This window comes from Nelumbo nucifera, chromosome 7 (assembly GCF_055504915.1).
Source record: "Nelumbo nucifera cultivar China Antique chromosome 7, China Antique-T2T, whole genome shotgun sequence".
Classification (NCBI taxonomy): domain Eukaryota; kingdom Viridiplantae; phylum Streptophyta; class Magnoliopsida; order Proteales; family Nelumbonaceae; genus Nelumbo; species Nelumbo nucifera.
Window position 1 is genome coordinate 24,351,597 of NC_142655.1, and position 18,813 is coordinate 24,370,409.

General features: G+C 46.4%; 2 protein-coding genes across 2 annotated transcripts; both read right to left on the reverse strand.

Annotated features, from left to right (window-relative positions):
* Window positions 1-6,770: 6,770 nt before the first annotated feature.
* On the reverse strand, window positions 6,771-11,718 carry LOC148790279 (uncharacterized). Its single transcript, XM_088891403.1, has 2 exons — window positions 7,844-11,718; window positions 6,771-7,757 (listed from the first exon to the last, which is right to left on the reverse strand). Exons 1-2 carry the CDS (start codon window positions 8,177-8,179, stop codon window positions 7,017-7,019), a joined length of 1,077 nt encoding a protein of 358 aa, XP_088747529.1. The 5' UTR covers window positions 8,180-11,718; the 3' UTR covers window positions 6,771-7,016.
* Window positions 11,719-12,517: 799 nt separating this feature from the next.
* Window positions 12,518-18,058, reverse strand: LOC104593494 (membrin-11-like). Its single transcript, XM_010253368.3, has 4 exons — window positions 17,678-18,058; window positions 13,221-13,341; window positions 12,971-13,120; window positions 12,518-12,785 (listed from the first exon to the last, which is right to left on the reverse strand). Exons 1-4 carry the CDS (start codon window positions 17,917-17,919, stop codon window positions 12,624-12,626), a joined length of 675 nt encoding a protein of 224 aa, XP_010251670.1. The 5' UTR covers window positions 17,920-18,058; the 3' UTR covers window positions 12,518-12,623.
* Window positions 18,059-18,813: the final 755 nt, after the last annotated feature.

Sequence of the window (18,813 nt, forward strand, 5' to 3'; positions counted from 1 at the left end):
CACACCAATCCGCCTATAGATACCCCAAGGTGAAGACACCTCGGGCCAGACAGCTCGGCTTAGCTTGCCACAGGCAGCTCGCCGCTTCTGAGGTAGCTCGCCACAGGGTAACTCACGGAAGGGTAGTTTGGCATATCGCAGGAAGACCTCCTGCCCAACCACCATACCTGACAAATCTAGGGGCAGCAGCCATATCCCTCGTCAAACAGCGTCGTGCCTGCCACCTTTAGAGGGTGCCTCACACTTGACAGGCACGTACCCTGCAATGACGGCCCCGCACGTGCCACCTCAGCCCTGCCTGTAACGGTTGAGGCAGGCTGACAGTGGCGGTTATACTTGCCCTGTCAAAGGCCAGTGGGCCTGATGCAACGGATTTCTATTATAAGGAGCTTATTATCAAGGGAGAGAGGTATGATCTTCTACTCACGCGCTATCTGCACTCTTAGCCTTCATCTTCTCCTTGCTTCTCCTACAGAATACTAACTTAAGCATCGGAGTGTTCCCGCCGGGCAAGCCCCCGGGGATTCTTCTTCTTATCCATCTCAGGTACCTTCCAAGAGCCACGTAAGTGCCAGCTAGGAGTGACCGGATTGCGCTCCATCATTTGGCGTCGTCTGTGGGAACCGCTTCTAAAAGCCTCCCTCTAAACCTTCACCGTTTTTCCTTCTCTGAAAACTCGGCACTCATGGCTTCCTCAAGCAACGTTGGACGAAGCATGGAGATGGGTAACTCCAGGGAACAACCCCAGGTTCCCACGGTCTGCATTGGGCAGTTCACCATTCCCCTCTCGATGGACAGAGTCCCCAGCCTGAACATGCCGCGAGGAACGGTGCCTTGGGTGTTCCCCTGCCTTCCTCGGTCGAAATGACCTTTGCTGAACCAACTGTCATTCCTCTGGCGACCAGCCAGAGCCAGCTCGACGATCTGATGCAATGCATGTGGGCCATGCAAGCCCAAGTGCAGCAGGTCCAGCAACACTAGCTCTATCAGCAGCAAGTGCTGCACCACGTCTCCCAGTACCACTACCAGCAGCAATTCCCTCAGCCGCCTCAACCTCAACCTCAACCTCAACCTCAGCTTCAGCAGCCGCAGCTTCCTCCTCGGCACCCAGCCTCACAGTGAGCTAGGTCTCTCTGCCAGGATGAACGCCCTTCTCGCCAAGGAGAAGCCTCCCAAAACCCTCTGAAGAGCCATGTTTCCTCTCGTGACAGACAAGAAAGACCGGGTCTACATCACCTCGGCAGTCGAAGTCCGGAACCCTGCTCCTGGAGAACCGGTTTGAGATCCTGGCTGCAAACTCCAAGCAGGATCCCTCTGTCCGCAGCCATCACTAGCCGCCCGAGCTGCTTCCTACACAAACCATTCCTGACAGCACGGAAGTGAGCAGCACAAATGCGAAACCTGCCAAGAAGTAGAGACGCCGCCGCCGGGCTCGCCGATCTGCTACCCACAACCTGCCCGAGCTCGGAGGCAGAGAAGAGGTAAGCTCGGGCGAAGCTAAGGCTCCCCTCCTTTCAGTTCCATCCCCCTATCTTCCGAACTCCTGGCAGTCCCAATGCCTAAAGACTTCAAGCTCCCCCCTCTTGACAAGTATGATGGGTCGTTTGACCTAAATGACCACGTAGATGCCTTCCAGTCGCAGATGCACCTGGCGAGAGCCAATGAGTCATGCATGTGCGTGGACTTCTCCACCACTTTCAGAGGAGTAGCCCGTACATGGTACCAGAACCTGGCACCTGGATCGATAAGAAGTTGGGCGCAGTTCGCGCAAGCCTTTACGTCCCACTTCATCACTAGCAAGCAGTGCCTGCGAACTGAAGAAAACCTCCTCAACATAGTGCAGAGAGAGGGAGAGTCCATCCGGGGCTATATCAAGCGGTTGAATGATGTGTGCATGCAGATACCGTGCTAGGACCCCGCCGTGCGCCTCGCAGCAGCCAAGAAAGGCGTGACGCATAAAGAGTTCAAATGGCACATGGTCGTCAACCAACCGGTGACCATAACCGAATTTCTTAAGCTCGCGAACAGGTTTATAGCCACGGAGGAAGAGATCAACCAGAAGGGCGAGGGCGCGCCCAAGAGGAAAAGGGAAGGAGAGCCTTCCAGCCAAGGGGTCAGCCGAAAAAAAAAAGATGCAGCTCGGGGGGCAAAGTCGGGTCAGTCGTTCCGAGCTCCCGTAGTGGACCGAACTGATTACACCCCACTGAACGCAAAGCGGGCCGAAATCCTGATGGCGATCAAGGATGCCCCGTATGTGAAGTGGCCACCCCGTCTGAGGGGAAATCCCAACGAGAGAAATAAGAACTTGTACTATAGTTTTCACAGAGATCAAGGTCACAGTACTGAAAGTTGCAAGAACCTCCACGACGAGATAGAGAAGCTCATCCGTCGCGGATATTTAAGGAACTTTGTACAAAATAAAAATAAAACAGGTCGGCGAGGGGAGCACGGTAAGGACTCTCCCGAGTCCAGCAGCAGGCCGGCCGAACAGTCGTAGAAGTAGCCTCCGGAAGAGAGGCCAGTTCGGGGCACCATCCACGTGATAGTGGGAGGCTCGATCGTCGCGGGTTGTACTTCAGCGGCAGCTCGGACGTCAGTTCGTGAAGCTACTCAGGAAGAACAGAATCCTCCGAAGCGGCCGAAGATAGAAGAGCCAATTTTCTTCACAGAAGACGATGCGCGAGGGGTCCACTACCCTCACGACGACGCGCTTGTGATAAAGCTGAGGATCAACAACTTCGAGGTCAGGCGCGTACTCGTTGACTCGGCCAGCTCGGCAAATATTCTCTTCAAAGCCGCGTTCGACCAGCTTCAGTTGCAGGGAAGTGACTTGAAGCCCATGAACACTCCTTTGGTGGGCTTCAGCGGAGAAGAAGTCAGGCCCCTTGGAAAAGTGACAATACTTGTGGAAGTCGGCACATGGCCCTGCGTAGTCAGACTCAACCACGAATTCCTGGTGGTCGCGACCCCTGCCCCATACAATGCCATAATAGGTCGGCTGATCGCCCATGTCCTACGGGCGGTGGTCTCCACTTATCATTTCGCAATGAAGTTCCCTGCAAACTTCGGTGTGGGGGTAGCGCGGGGTGACCAGCTCGAGTCCCGCATGTGCTATGTCGCCGCCCTAAAGGGAAAGACCAAGGTGGCGACGACCTCGAACTGGAGCAGCCTACAGAGCAAGGCGAAGAACGAGCTACATCCACGGAAGAAACAGTCGTTGTTCCGACCTCAGCCGCAGACCCAGCTTGGACGCTTTAGATCGGTGCTTCCGTCCAGGAACCTCTACGATCCGAACTGGTATGTTTCTTACTTCAAAATTTAGATATTTTTGCATGGTCCGCAGTAGAGATGCCCGGTATAGACCCTGACCTTATAACTCACAAGCTCAATACTGATCCTGTAGTTAGGCCCGTGAAACAGAAGAAACGCAACCTAGCCCCGGAGCGGTGGAAAGCGGTCGACGAGGAGGTTGCGAAGCTCCTCGCAGCTGAATTCATAAGAGAAGTCCATTACCCGAGCTGGGTAGCCAACCCCGTTCTGGTAAAGAGGGCTAATAGCAAGTGGCACATGTGCGTCGACTACACCGATCTAAACCGAGCTTGCCCGAACGACTGCTTCCCGCTCCCCAGAATTGACCGCTTGGTGACGCGACCTCAGGGCACAAGTTGCTGAGTTTCTTAGACGCCTATTCGGGCTATAACCAAATCAAGATGGACCCGACAGACGAAGAAAAGACTACCTTCATCATGGAGTTCGGTCTATACTGTACAAGGTTATGCCCTTCGCATGAATTAATACAAGACTTGCATTCTGTTTTTGAAATTCTGCATAAATTTAATATGAAATTGAATCCAAACAAGTGTGTCTTCGGTGTTACCATGGGTAAATTCCTAGGGTACATCGTTAACCAACGAGGCATTGAGGCCAACCCGGATAAGATTAAGGTAATCTTAGATATGAGACCACCCTGGAAGTTGAAGGAGGTTTAGAGGTTGAATGGCCGCATAGCCGCCCTGAGCCGCTTCATGTCCAAGTCGGCGGACCGCTATCTGCCATTCTTTAAGGCAATAAAGAGCAAAGGGTTCGAATAGACTGCCAGCTCGCATTCGGCGAGCTCAAGAAATACCTTGCTAGCGTGCCGATCTTAACCCGGCCCGAGGAGGGCAATGTTTTAGAACTGTACCTCTCGGCGAGCGACGATATGGTCAGTTCGATACTAATAAAGGAAGTAGATCGGGTCCAGCAACCCATCTATTATGTTAGTAAAGTATTGCAGGGAGCAGAGGTGAGATATCCGGAGATAGAGAAGCTAGCATATGCACTGGTAATTGCAGCTCGGAAGCTCCGCCCGTACTTCCAGATTCACACTGTTATCGTCCTCACCGACAAACCTCTGAGGCAAGTCTTACTTAAGCCCGAGGTCTCTGGTCGGTTGACGAAGTGGGCCGTTGAGCTCAGCGAGTACGACCTCCAGTACAAGCCGCGAACTGCCATTAAGGCTCAAGCCTTAGCAGATTTCATCGCCGAATGCACATTCAGTTCCGAAATTCCCAGGCTGGTTGAGCACGAGGTCCCCAATTCGGGTGAGCCTGAAGCTCCCAGGCCAGTTGAGTCCGAGCCCCGTGTGGTAGAAGCCAGTGTGGCATCTCTCCTAGTTCGGCCAAGCGCGAGCTGGGATGAGGAGCCCTGGATCCTTCACGTAGATGGCTCCTCGAACCAATAGGGCAGCAGAGCCGGAATAGTCCTGCACGGCCCAAGTGGCACGAAACTGGAGTACACGCTATGCTTCGATTTCGCGGCATCTAACAACGGAGTGGAGTACGAGGCGTTGATAGTTGGACTAGCCTTAGCCAGAGAAGTGAAATCCAAGCACATCGTTATTTGTAGCGACTCCCAACTCGTGGTCAACCAGGTCACTGGCGAGTACGAAGCTTGCGAGCCAACCATGGTTGCCTACTTAGCCAAAGTTAGAGAGGCCCTGCTCAACTTCCAGTCACACTTCATTAGACAAATCCCTAGGTCGGAGAACGCTGAGGCCGACGCCTTGTCTCGGTTAGCCAGCACCAGCGACATCACCATGAGAACCGTGTACATAGAGGACTTGCCTTGACCTAGCATTCTTGGGGGAGGCGGGGGGAAGAGGAGGTCACTTCCATCTTCAAGCAGAGCCGAGCTGGATTGACCCGCTCGCGAGCTTCTTGCTACACGGGACCCTCCCTGCAAATCGCAATGCAGCCAGAAGGGTGCAGTGCCAGGCAGCCAAATACGTCATGATGGACGAATGGCTATACCGGAGATCCTACATGCTTCCCTACCTGCGTTGCTTGCGACCTACCAAAGCCGAACTCATACTCCGCGACAGTCATGAGGGACTGTGCGGCGGACACCTGGGGGGCAAGGCTCTCGCCCAAAAGGCACTTCGACAGGGGTATTATTGGCCAACAATGAAGGTATATGCCATTGAACTCGTTAAAAAATGTGACAAATGCCAGAAGCACGCCAATATCCACCACCAACCTACTTCCGACCTCAAGTATCTCACCAACCCGTGGCCCTTCGCACAATTGGGCATCGATCTACTCGGGCCATTCCCACTAGCAACGGGTGGGAGGAAGTTCTTAGTAGTAGCAGTGGATTACTTCACCAAGTGGGTAGAGGTTGAACCCCTTGTAACGATCACAGCCCGGAACGTCCAAAACTTCTTTTGGAAGAACATCGTGTGCTGTTTCGGGTTACCACGGGTACTGATTTCTAACAACGGCAAGCAGTTCGAGGACATCAAATTCCAGGACTGGTGCCAAGACATGGGGATCCGACAGAACTTTACTTCAGTCACACACCCTCAAGCAAACGGTCAGACAGAAGTCACAAACAGAGTCATCCTCCGCGGACTGAAGGCACGGTTAGACCGAGCTAAAGGGTTATGGGCAGATGAGCTACCTAGTGTTCTATGGGCCTACCAGACCACAGAGAAGACTTCCACGGGAGAAACCCCCTTCAACCTCACCTACGGCATCGAAGCAGTTATCCCCGCAGAGATTGAAGTACCTACACTGCGACTAGAAGCATACAGTGATCAGACGAACGAAGATGAGCTGCATACCAACCTCGATCTACTCGACGAAGTGAGGGACCTTACATACATCAGGACTGCAGCCTACCAGTAGAGATTAGCTCGGTACTATAACGCCAGGGTCAAGAAGTGGAACCTCCGCGTTGGTGACCTGGTCCTTCGTAAAGTTATGGTACCTGAGCCCGGCGCTGGCAAGCTTAGGTCCAACTGGGAAGGACCTTACCGAGTGAAACGAGTGCTTGGGGAAGGAACGTACGAGCTCGAGACCCTCGAAGGAAAACAAGTACCTCGGGCATGGAATATTGTCAACTTAAGACAATACTATCTGTAACAACTGAGTAGGCCACGAGCCACTCCCCGAGCCTAAGGGCCAAAATACTGAGCTAACATGACCTCGGTGCAATAAGGCCCAGTCGCCTCTACGACATGGGCAAACTCTAGGAGAACGGATTATAAGCCGCTCCTCCAGCCTAAGGGCTAAAACACCGAGCTAACGAAAGACCTCGGCACCATACAAGACCTAGTTGCCTCGTCGGCATAGGCTAAGTACTTGCAATGCCTAAGGCACAGGCAGTTTGGGCGAGAACCTTGTGACGGATAGCCCGCCCTGGCATGCAACAAGTTAAACCCGTAAAGGACAACTAATGTCAACTTAACCCGGGTGCAGATAGGTCGGGCATGTACCCTACTATGTCACTCACCTCGGTGTACACAAGTCTACCCCTACTAAGTGTTGGAATACAGTTCGGGACCACGACAGTTGAGGAACCCTCACTTTGGGTAATTAGCCTACTGCCTAACAGTTTAGAATAAGACAACCACTTCGGCAAGTAAAAGAAAATTGCACAAGTGTTTGGCAAAGTGAATTTTTCATTATGAAGATTTCATTACAAAGTTGTGTTACAAGAAAAAAGAAAAAGAGAAGATTAATACAAGGACCGAGCTATTTTGGAGGCTCGCTGTCTTTGCCAAGGACCTCCTCGGGGGCAGTAACTGGGCCAGCAGCCTCCGCTTCATTATCGGCGCCTTCGTCTTCAGAGTTTGGATCATCCGCTGACTGACGCACTATGTCATCAGTGATCCGGGAAGTAGTGATGGCGCTGGTATCCAGATCGGGGTAGAGGTGCCTGATCAGCCATCGGCTAAGCTTGAAGCCCTTGCGGTAAGCCTCGGTCATCATGTTGTCAAACCTCAACGACTGGACGCAATCGATGACAGACTGCACTTTGGTCTCCTCGAGGGCATCCTCAAAAATTTCCGTCTTCTCCTTGATATCAGCTCGGAAGAACTTCACCTTTTGCTCTAACTTTCCCTTGGCCTCTTTAAGGCTCTGCACCTCAAGCTTCAGGGCGTCCCAGTCTGCCCCAAGCTTATCCCAATCTGCCCTAAGGCTGTCTCGGTCTGCCTTGAGACTGTCTACCTCCAGCCTCAGTGCTTCCTGACCGACCTTGAAACCGTTTACTTCGGCCCTCAGCCTGTCCTTGTCTCGGGCCAGCTCGTTCTTCTTTGCCAACAGCACCTCAATGAAGCTCTTCTGAGCTGAGGCGTCGTTCTGAAGGCGGTGGATTTGACCCCGAGCTACCCTTAGCTCGGTATGGGCTTCACGGGACGACCTCTCAGCATCCAGAGCCCATCTCAAGTTCCGATCGGATTGAAAGGTCGAGGCACGCACAACGGAGTTCACCTGCACAAAGGCAAGACCGGTCAGTAAAAAAAAAGGGGGGGGGGAAAGAAGAAAAGAAAGAAGTGAGGGAGAGGGGAAGAACTCACCACCATGGCATGCGCGGTAGCTCGGCCACCGAGCTGACCGGGAGTAAGATCAGCCCATTCAGTGACCTCCTCCGGATAAGCAACCTCCTTGCTCTTCTGCAGACTGCATCGGGGGTTCAGAATACTTTCATCCCCTGGGCTATTTGAGCTTGAGACAGTCACCTCCGCCACATGGGCAGACTCCTCAGAAGCTTCGGCAACAGTATTAGTAGGACAGGCCCTGGCAATAGTCTCCGCAGGGCATGCCCCAGGGGCAGCTCCTGTGTCACTCCCGGCGACGGTCTCGGCAGGCTCCGTGGTGGGCTCTGCCGCCATCTCGGGGCCTTGACGCACCATGTCCTCCTCCAAGTTGATGACGGGGTGAGGATGGGGGAGCTCGGGCTCCGGAGTCGGGACTTGTGAAGGTTGAGCCTCGGCGGAGGCCTACGGAGATTCAACGCGAGCCTTCTTGGCCACGCGCTTCTTCCTCTTCATTTGACGGAAGAGTCTTTGACCGTCAATCTTCTCTGCCTCCATAGGACCTGCAGTGAAGGTCGGCGTTAGTAACCCCGAAGTAAATATATGAACAGAAAAGCCGAAGTGAAGAAAAACCTACCCGGGCTCAAGCCGGCCAGGATGAGCTTCTCCTCGGATGTGAAGTCTTTGTAATTCAACCCGAGCTGAGCCAACAACTGGAGTGCCTTCTTGATCTTCCCGTCTAGGATGACATCGGGGTCTTGCATGGCCACCCTCCAGTCAGTGGGGAAGGGTCACCCCGTGCTGCTCGGAACTATGAAGTAGTCCCGCTTCTAGGCCGGGACTTTACTCGGGAGCTTGTGCATGAGTTTGAAACACGGGCGGGGAGACAGGTAGTAAGACCGTCTGTGCCCAGGGAGAGTGCTCAAAGCACTCTTCTTTATGGCCAAGATTGTGCTAAGGATGTCTAGGTCAATGGAGAGAGAACGGTCAAAACAAAGGGAGATGGACCCCACCACAATTTGTATGGAGTTCGGGTGAAGTTGATCCAAGGTGATGTTAAAGTGCACCAGCACCTCAACAATCAAAGGGTGAAGAGGAAGTCGGAGTCCGGCTACCAGTTGCTCCCTAAAGACCACGATCTCATCAGGACCGTTCTCCCATGGGAAGTTGCCGGTAGGAAGGCTATATGAGTATTCCCTAGGGAGGTTGAACCTCTGTATGAGGTCCTGGAGCCTCTCCGAAGTCATTGTGGAAGGGTCGAACTGATCTGGCACCCGACCTCGGTGGGAGGTGGATGCCAGTTGACCCGAAGCTGCCCGTACATTGGACGGCTGGGCGGTAGAGGAGCCACCCTGAGCCGAGGTACCCACCACGGGCTCGTTGATGAGACTATCTACATCTACGTTGGACGACATTGCAAGGAAAAAAGGAAAGAGTGCTCAGAAAAGAAAGAGGAGCACGGGGACTCACCACTGGAGACGCGAACTGACAAGAGGAACGAACCGAGCTAGAAGACCCGAGCTAAGAACTTCAGACGCGAGCTCAAACACTGACGCTGGAGACTTTGTGGCGAAGAAATGGCCAAGGGTCCCCCACTATTAATAGCCACTGTGCCCGAGCATCAACGGTCGCGATCAAGACGATCCAACGACTCTTAGAAAAACCGGCTATGGGTTCCTTGAGGCGAAATCGATTTAGCGCATTTTTTCGCGTCCACGAAGTCCAAACCGCGTGACATCCGCGCGTAAGCTGAACGTGACCCGGGTTCCTTTTAACCGAGCCGGGAACTAGACCGGTCCAGCTGGACGGAACGTGTGACGAAGCAGCATAAGTGTCGAAGCCAAATCCACCCGGCGCGACATGAACTCCCCGCGCTGGGTCAACACGACCAATACAGGGAGTGGGGGGAAATTGATGGAGGGTGATTTGGCCCGACCTCGTAGCCCGAGTACACGTGTGTGTGACCTTGCTCAAACGATGACTCAGCGCGACAGCACAACAGGCGCAAACACAACTCGGAGGGAAGGTCCCACCGAGTTCATCCCGGCAACTTGACGGAATAGACTACTCGCCGGGAGCCGCCTGGCCTGCACCGCCACCCCGAGGGCTAAGGCACCCCGAGCTACCTCCGAGCTCGGGGCCCCCCTGACCTTTCCTAATACCCGAGCTCCTCCTAGTGGATCTCGGACCACTCCCAGACAGGAACACACACCGATCCGCCTATAGACACCCCGAGGTGAAGACACCCCGAGGTGTAGACACCTCGGGCCAGACAGCTCGGCTTAGCTTGCCACAGGCAACTCGCCACTTCCGAGGTAGCCCGGCACAGGGAAACTCACGGAAAGGTAGTTCGGCATATCGTAGGAAGACCTCCTGCCCGACCACCGTACCCGACAAATCAGGGGGCAGCAGCCATATCCCTCGTCAGACAGCGTCGTGCCTGCCACCTTTAGAGGGTGCCTCACACTTGACAGGCACGTACCCTGCAATGACGGCCCCGCGTTTGCCACCTCAGCCCTGCCTGTAACGGCTGCGGCAGGCTGACAGTGGCGGTTATACCTGCCCTGTCAGAGGCCAGTGGGCCTGATGCAATGGATTTCTGTTGTAAGGAGCTTATTATCAAGGAAGAGAGGTATGATCTTCTACTCACGCGCTATCTGCACTCTTAGCCTTCATCTTCTCCTTGCTTCTCCTACAAAATACTAACTTAAGCATCGGAGTGTTCCCGCCGGGCAAGCCCCCGGGGATTCTTCTTCTTATCCATCTCAGGTACCTTCCAAGAGCCACGTAAGTGCCAGTTAGGAGTGACCGGATTGCGCTCCATCAATTATAACTTAAATTACACATCAATAACAATTTACTAAATAGACTAAAATTGATTAAAATTCAATTTTAAAATAATGAAAAATAAACACAACAAGCTGTGTTCAATATGGGCTTGCCTTCACACTTAATTTATAATAACAAATTCTAACATTATTAAAAATTTAAATTATAGTAAACTTAGCACAATATCATAACTTGAATTAAACATCAATAACAATTTACTAAATAAAAGTAAAAATTACTAATTTAAGATTGATTTAAATTCAATTTTAAAATAATGAAAAATAAACACAAGTTCAAGTTGGGTTCAGTATGGGTTTGCCTTCACCTTATCCCAACCCTCCAATGCTTCTACTCAAACCCAACATAATGACAGTTTCTAAACTTGATCCAACCCTATAGGGGTTCAACTCGATAGCAACCAGACCTTCATCTTTTCGATTGTATTTTTCTATAGTGCATTTGAAAACCTAAGATGGCAATGTAACCCACTCCTACTAGGGCTCCAACTTGCCCTAGCCCAGTTAGGAAAATTGTTTTAATCATTGATCTAGGGTGGGTTTCAGGGAAGCACAAACTTTGGTGACCAAGGACAGGGTAGGGTGGTATTTGTCCCAATGTTTTAAAAACTGACTCAGACCAAAACTGTTTTGGCCATAGGTTTCTAGGTCAACGGTTCAATCATCTGGTTTGAATAAACGACTTATTGCAATTTAAAATAAAAACAAAAAACAACTAAAAACCATTGTCTGGGTTGAACAGGTTGATGGTTGGCCACCTGAGTTAATGATTACTGACCAAGTCAATGATTTTTGGCAAAAGATCGGAGGGGTGAAATGGAATTAGTCGCTTGGATGGTTTCCAGGCTGAACGGTTCGACCATTTGAGTTAATGACAATTCAAAAACCATGATTTGTCTAACCCACCCTGAGCCTAACACTAATCTTCCAATAGATAATGTGTACGACATATTACTTTATATCATCTTTTACATTTAATATATAAATATTATAATATAAAATCTATAATATATTATATAATATTTTATATTTCCTATAAAAAAATATAATATTTATATTATGTAATCCATGGTTTTTGAAGCATCATTGACTCAAACAGTTGGACCATTCAACCCAAAAACTGTCCAGACAAACCGGTTCCATTTCACCCTTGAGTTGTTTCATTTCACCCCTGGGCAATCAAACCATCAACCCATTCAACCTGAATAATGGTTTTTGGCCATTTTTATTTTAATTATTTTTAAATTGCCCTTTGACTCAAAAACCAATGACCAAAATTGTTCTGGTTCCGGGTTGATAATCAACCTCAATAAATATCATTAAAAATAAAAATTTAATGAAATTTAAAACATCTCTATCAAACAATACATACCACAAAAATAATGCTTGTGATGAATTTAATTTTACTTAACCCAATAAAAAATGACATAAAACTCCTTTTAGATCAATTTCTTTCAACGAAGTCCATGCATCGCACGGATCCTGGCTAATAAAATTTTTAAAGCAATTGTTACCAAATCCCAAAAACAAAAGCTTATGGCCTCATCCAAATAATGCTCTTTTAAAAACATAATATAAAGTCAAAAAGCCTAAAATTGGGGTTTAACACAGATCCTTAAGCAAAATTTCCAATTCGTTGGGCTACGAGCCGGTTAAAGTCATATTCATACATTTTATCTAATGGTAGCAAGTTGACCCATTAACACTACACCTCTCTCCGACCTTTTATGGTCTTCATTTTTTCTCTCTACCTCTTCTTTTGGTTTAAAATCACGGGCTTTTCCTGTTAAAATCGGTAACATCAAACATAACCTTTCAATGCGATTCAGGCTTCAGCCATAGTCTCATGGGTGGCATCAGATAACCCAACTAAAGCTTAATGCATCTCTATTTTTATTTGTTAATATCTTGCAGAACAGCGTTCAAGAGAAACAATCTTAACTTTGTAACAAAAAACCGGTTTACGTATTAGGGGATCAATGTGTCCACCTCCAAAAGGCATACACAACGATGATTGTCACCACCATTCCGGCATATGCAATCCGCTTGTCTGTGCGGTGTCTCCTCTCAATCAGCTTTAGTACAGAGTTGGAGAGCCCTACTGTGTTTAGTATGTCAAGTGCTTTCCTTTGTGCCCTCTGCATGGGAAGGGTAAGTCATATTAGCATATGATAGTAATGACTGAGAATAAGCAAAGTTGTGATCATAAAAGACAGTACAGGCTCAGCATCCCAGTGATGGTATTTCCACACACACAGTGTGTGTGTGAGAGAGAGAGAGAAACCAACGTGCTGAAAAATATCAAGCAATGAATTGTAACAACCTTGAGACGGTCCCTTTGCTCTGCATATTTTGAAAGGATAGCTACCCCTGTAGAATAAGATTCTTCAAGCATCCTGGATGAATTACGGGCTGATTGCATTGCTTGTGCTTCATCATCAAAAATTCTCAAAACATGAGCAGAGTCCCCATTCTAAAATAGAGAAAAAAATAAACAAGATTGTCAAAGGACCAGAAGTTATAAAAACGATACAGCAAGTAAAAGTGGAAATTAAGAGTAAAAGATAACATACAGCTCTCTCAAGTAGTTCAGCCCTTTCTTTAGCTTCCATCATCCTTTTCTGATGGCGTAATAAGTGCTTATCTAGGCTTTCCTTCAAGGAGTCAGCCTCTTCAGCCACCTGTTCTACTTTTCTGTACAACAAAAAACAAAGCACATTCAAGTGATGGTGTTCTATAGTCAAGTTGAAAGCAACTATGAGAACTTTGATAATTGCTAAAAAGCATCAGGTTCAAATGGTCATTGTTTGTACAGATTCTTTATATCCTAAAGATACAATTGTGAAGCGCTTAGGCATTTGCATGATTTCTGACCATTCATTAAGTCCACCTCTAGGTACATTCCCAGTTACAGAAGTACATACTTCTCTTTTTTTATTTTTCACTAAAGGTACACAACTAATTTAACAAAGTTCAAATCATAAATATGATAATATAAGGAATATTCTACCATAGACTTCAACATACCAAATAACCAAATGGCACATGAGAATGACTAATAAAACAATTATCTTGAAAAGGTTGATCTATTGGGCAGGATTCCTCTACCAATGCAGGAGTCACCTATGTTACCTCAGCAAGCTCAAAGGTTCTCATCCCAAGAAATCCGCAAGTGATAGTCGCATCTCCAGACTTCTGTTCAAAAAAACTGTCCTCTTCAAAGAAAAGAACTCTGTATCAATATAATCCTCTTCCAAAACACTTTTCGAATGATGCAGATCAATGCTTCCAAGGCTGACTGTATCTTCTGCATCAGAGTCACTACCATCTTCCTCTTCTGCATCAAAGATTTCAGCCCTGCCACGTGAGAATTAGTAGCAGCATGTGCCTTTTTAAAAGGACTCGAAGAGTCATTAGGCCTCGTCCCAACATCCATCTCCTTCTAGCCCAGGTTTTTCAAACCTTCAACTAGAGGCCCATTTAAAGAGTCACGCTTGGACTGGCCCAAAGAAGCCAAAGAGCCTAATTGTAGGCCCATAGAAGGTTCAGTATTCCTTTTGTCTTCTTGCCTTCAAGGGAAAGGATTTGAAAGGCTAGTTTTGGCACCATCAACTACTACCTAAGCAAAAGATATCTCAAGAGACTGTTTGTAGGTCTTGTTTTGGCACCAAGACACCCCCCTCCCTTTTCAACTAGTGCTATGCATCTTCATTCATCTTAATATAAAATATTTTTATTAAAAATAACCTCCTCAACCCCCCCCCCCCCTTAAGGAGGCTTACACCTCTTACATTCTGAACTATGCCTCACGCCTCTAGGTAGTGGAACTCCTTGCGCCACACCTCCGCATTTTAAAACATTGTTATAAACTAGATCCACTGAAGCATCCAAGAATATTAATGTATCATCAGCATATTGGAGGTGAGAGATGGCCATTCTATCTCTACCAACCTTGAATGTTGCAAACAACCCCACATCCCTTCCTTTGACTATCAACTTGGTCAAAACCTCCACCACTAGCACAATAAGCACTGGGGAAGTGGATACCCTTGTCTCAAGCACCTTGAAGCACTAAAAAACTAAATTGAAACCCCACCCACCAAAACACAAACTCCTCCATCTTTACCCAAATCCATCCTCCTCATAACTTCTTCTAAAAAGCCCCATTCCACATGATCATACATTAACTTGCAATCACCCCAACTTCCCCACTCCTAATTCTTGCATCCACACATTCACTTGCAATCAAGACCTCATCTAGAATTTGTTTCCCTTGGACAAAATCCATTTGAGTCAGGCCCACCACCAAATGCAACACCATCTTCAACCTACTTGATAGCACCTTGGCCATTATTTTATACGGACTGGAGATCAGGCTTATCGGCCTAAAATCCTTTACTATAATAGCTCCTTTCACTTTCAGAATAAGGGATATGAAAATTGCATTGGATGACTTTTCCAATTTTTTCTCCTCCCACTTCCAACAAGACAAGACAACAAACATCTTGCGAGAGCCACCTCCACTCCTCCCCTCAAACAACTCCTCCTACTTAACATCTATTGTATTCCAAACCTCTCCCCCTTCCCCCACTACATCTTTTTACAAACTCTCCTCCCTCCTTTTGAACTCCTCAATAGCTCTTCTAGAAAACGCCTCACCACCCAAAAAGAACAAACCAAGGCTTTTTCCAATCTCAACATTCTTCTCAACAATTTTCTCAAGATCCAAATAACCTTTCACTAAATCAACTTCATCCCCATCCACATTGTTTTTCCTCTTCTACTGCAAATTAACTATCTGCTACGAATCTGAAGTAATGGGGACAATAGACTCTCCCCCACCCAGGCTCACCGATGTGAATGCCTTTGACTTCACCCCATTTCTCTTATAAACTTTCTTAAAGTTCCTTGTGGGACCTACCCCAACCATACTGAGCTTCAGCCATGAGAAGACCTTTGTGACATGGGCAATGCGCAACTTACTGGAATAACGAGATTCCTTAGGAACCACCCCAATGCCTTCGGCCTCACTTCTCTTCTCAACCTTCCTCCTACGGCCCAAATTTATTCCTAATTTATCAATCACCACCTCCTCAACATTCAGAGGAAACAAAGATGGTACCTTGTCCATAATGACACTCCTTCCATCTAACAATACTAAACCCCTTTCTAAAGCACCTCCAACTTCTTCATCTTTTGGACAAACTTCAACATCTACCTCACCATCCTCCTTTCCACTCCCTAACCCAAACTTCACCCCTTCAACTTCCTCCTCTGGACCTCTCAAACTTGGCTCCACCGAAGTAGAAAAAATTCCTTGATTCAACAGAACATCAACCTCCTAAAGAATTGAGTTACCACAGTCCACAACGCACTCAGCATTTCTCTTATCACAATTTCCAGGAGACTGATCACCCACACCGTCACATGGGCAGCAACTATAATCACCATGCACTTCCTCAACATCAACATCAACATCAACCTTCCTCTTGCCTTTTGTGTCATATTTTCTAACCACCTAGACCCATCTCTCTTTCTTCCCCTTTTGCAACTTAAGAGAATTATTTCTAAGACAACCCTGACCTTTTTAGTCCTTGAGCATTTGAAAATAGTGTTGCAACTTTTGTCAAGTGGTAACCTGGACAACGAATTCCTTGAACCCTCCTTAAACATTTTCTTAAAAACTCCCCACTCAAGCCTCTACTCGATCTCACATCCCAACATGACTTATCCGCTAATGAAGTCAGAAGCTTATCATTATCCAACCTAACACTCTTTCTCCTCTGTTCTTCCACGTGTCCTACCACTACTTTCTCCATGTCGTCCCCAATAATTTCCAATAAATGTGGTTCTTCCCTAAGAACCAAAATAATCTTCAGTTGGGCCTCGTTCCCATCTTGGCTCTTCAGTTCCCAACAGCCACCACTAACATTGGGATCCACCACGCTACTCTCTTTAATTGATCTTTTGCCTGTAAAACATTCTTGACTATGTTTTATATGCTATTTCTTATTTTATTGTTTACAATTTCACTTTGAATATGTTTTGGTTATGTATTTTAATTTGAGCTAATAATCTTTTTTAAATATTTAATTTAAAAATAAAGTTTATAATTTTAATTAATACTTTAATATTTTCTTAATTTATTTTGAATTTTTACATTTTTTGCAATTTCTTTTACATTTTTTATTTTTTTAATCTTGTGCCTTGCTTCAAAAAGGTGCACCTGCCTTGTGCCTTGTGCGTCAGGTGCAAATGACCTTTGTTCCTTGCATTATTAAAACAACAGAAGGATCGTTATCAACATTTAATGCTCCTTGTAACAATGAACTAGGCTAATCCATCCTAGATAAAAGGATTAAAGACCAAATCTATGCTTAGTTACAGATGGACGATTTCTAATTTCACTATGATTCATAGTGAAGGCCATTTGGATATTTGAAAATGTTTATGTTTTCATTTTCTTGTCATCCAAATTGTTTATGTTTCACAAATAACTACTTAGGTGCAAAACAAGAAATTACCTGATCATAGCATCATGTTGCATATTTTTTTTTCTAGGTTCAAAGGGGTTTCAACAGGTAGACATGGTAGAACAAACAAGAAAATGGAATAGTTCTCACAATCTGAAAACAATTTGCACTTGAACTCTGGAGAGAAGCATCAAACAAGTATATCAACCTGGTCATGACTGAAACAGGAAATACGAACTGATTCATTTGTTTTCAAGCGACATCACCGTAAATAAAACAGAAAGATAAATCTGACAAAAATCAATTGAATAACACTATATCAGAATTTTCTTCAAATGATAATCGAGAACCTTAATCTCAAGATAAATAAATGATGCAAAAAGGAGGCAAATAAGAAATTCCTAAGAATTCCCCTGTACAATCTCCCCAAGGTAGTAATTATTACGTTATCAAAATGAATTAATTGAAAAAGGCGCGAGACCCACATCCAATTATCAGTTCTATGGTCTCCCTAAGCTTAATTAGAAACCAACTTAGAAACAAATAGGAAGCGGTACCTCTTCCAGAGATCACGTTGGGGTTTGGAGGCGACGGATCTCCAAAGACGATCCATCTCGACGCAGAGAGATTGGATCTGAGAGATGTCCCTCTTGATAGCGTAGGAGAGTTCAGGTGAGTCGACGCCATTAGAGGATGAAAATTCGAATCGTTCGAGCCTCTCCAATCCGCCTCTCGTCTTTAGTAACAATCTCTTCGAACTCTGGTAGATCTCCGACAACGTCCTTCCTTCCACGGCCATCACGAAATCCAAACATATACCGAGATCGAGAGAAAGACAGCGGTCGTTTTGATTTTAAAGAGGAGGAATTGGATATTTGGATGACACATAACGAGAACGAGGGATGTGTAGGTACTTTTCGCAAAACTTGTATGGCAATTGGCAAGCAAGGACCAGGAAAGGAAGAAGATTAATACGGGTTCTCGTGACCCGTTTGGCACAACCCACACAAAACATGTCCTCTGAAGTTCAATGCATTGGCAATATAAAGACCCTTCCAATGTATGGGTATTTGATATTTGGATCTGTTCCGTACCCTATATGGGTCCATATTGTTGTATACTAGTAAGTATAACACGAAGCATATATGCATTATTGAATTAGTTAATAATAAATTTCCTTAATTAATTACATATGAAATTGACTTAAATAATTATGATATCAAATAAAATTAGCAAATATATTAAAATGTAGACTAATAATTTAACAATTAATTTTTTATTTAGCTTATTAAATTACCTTAGATTGACTTAAAATGTCAAAATATGTATTATTAAACTATTGTTTTAATTTAACTAAAATAATGGAAGGGTTTTGACCCATCAAACAACACCCCCCCCCATAATAGACGTAATATATTGAATTTACAGTTTAGTTAACTAGTATATTCTAAAACGCATGCGATGGGGATTGCTTTGGCAAGGCGGGGATGGGGATGGGGAATGAAATCCCCATCCCGCCTTAACCATGAATATATATATGTATATATATTAAAACAAATTTAGAATATTATTTATATTTTAAAACTTTCTTTTATTTTAGATAAATTTATTTTTCAAAAAAAATACTATTAATTAACAAATTTTAAGAATGCGGTTCCTTGTAAACCCATCTCTATCAAGGATCAAGGATGTA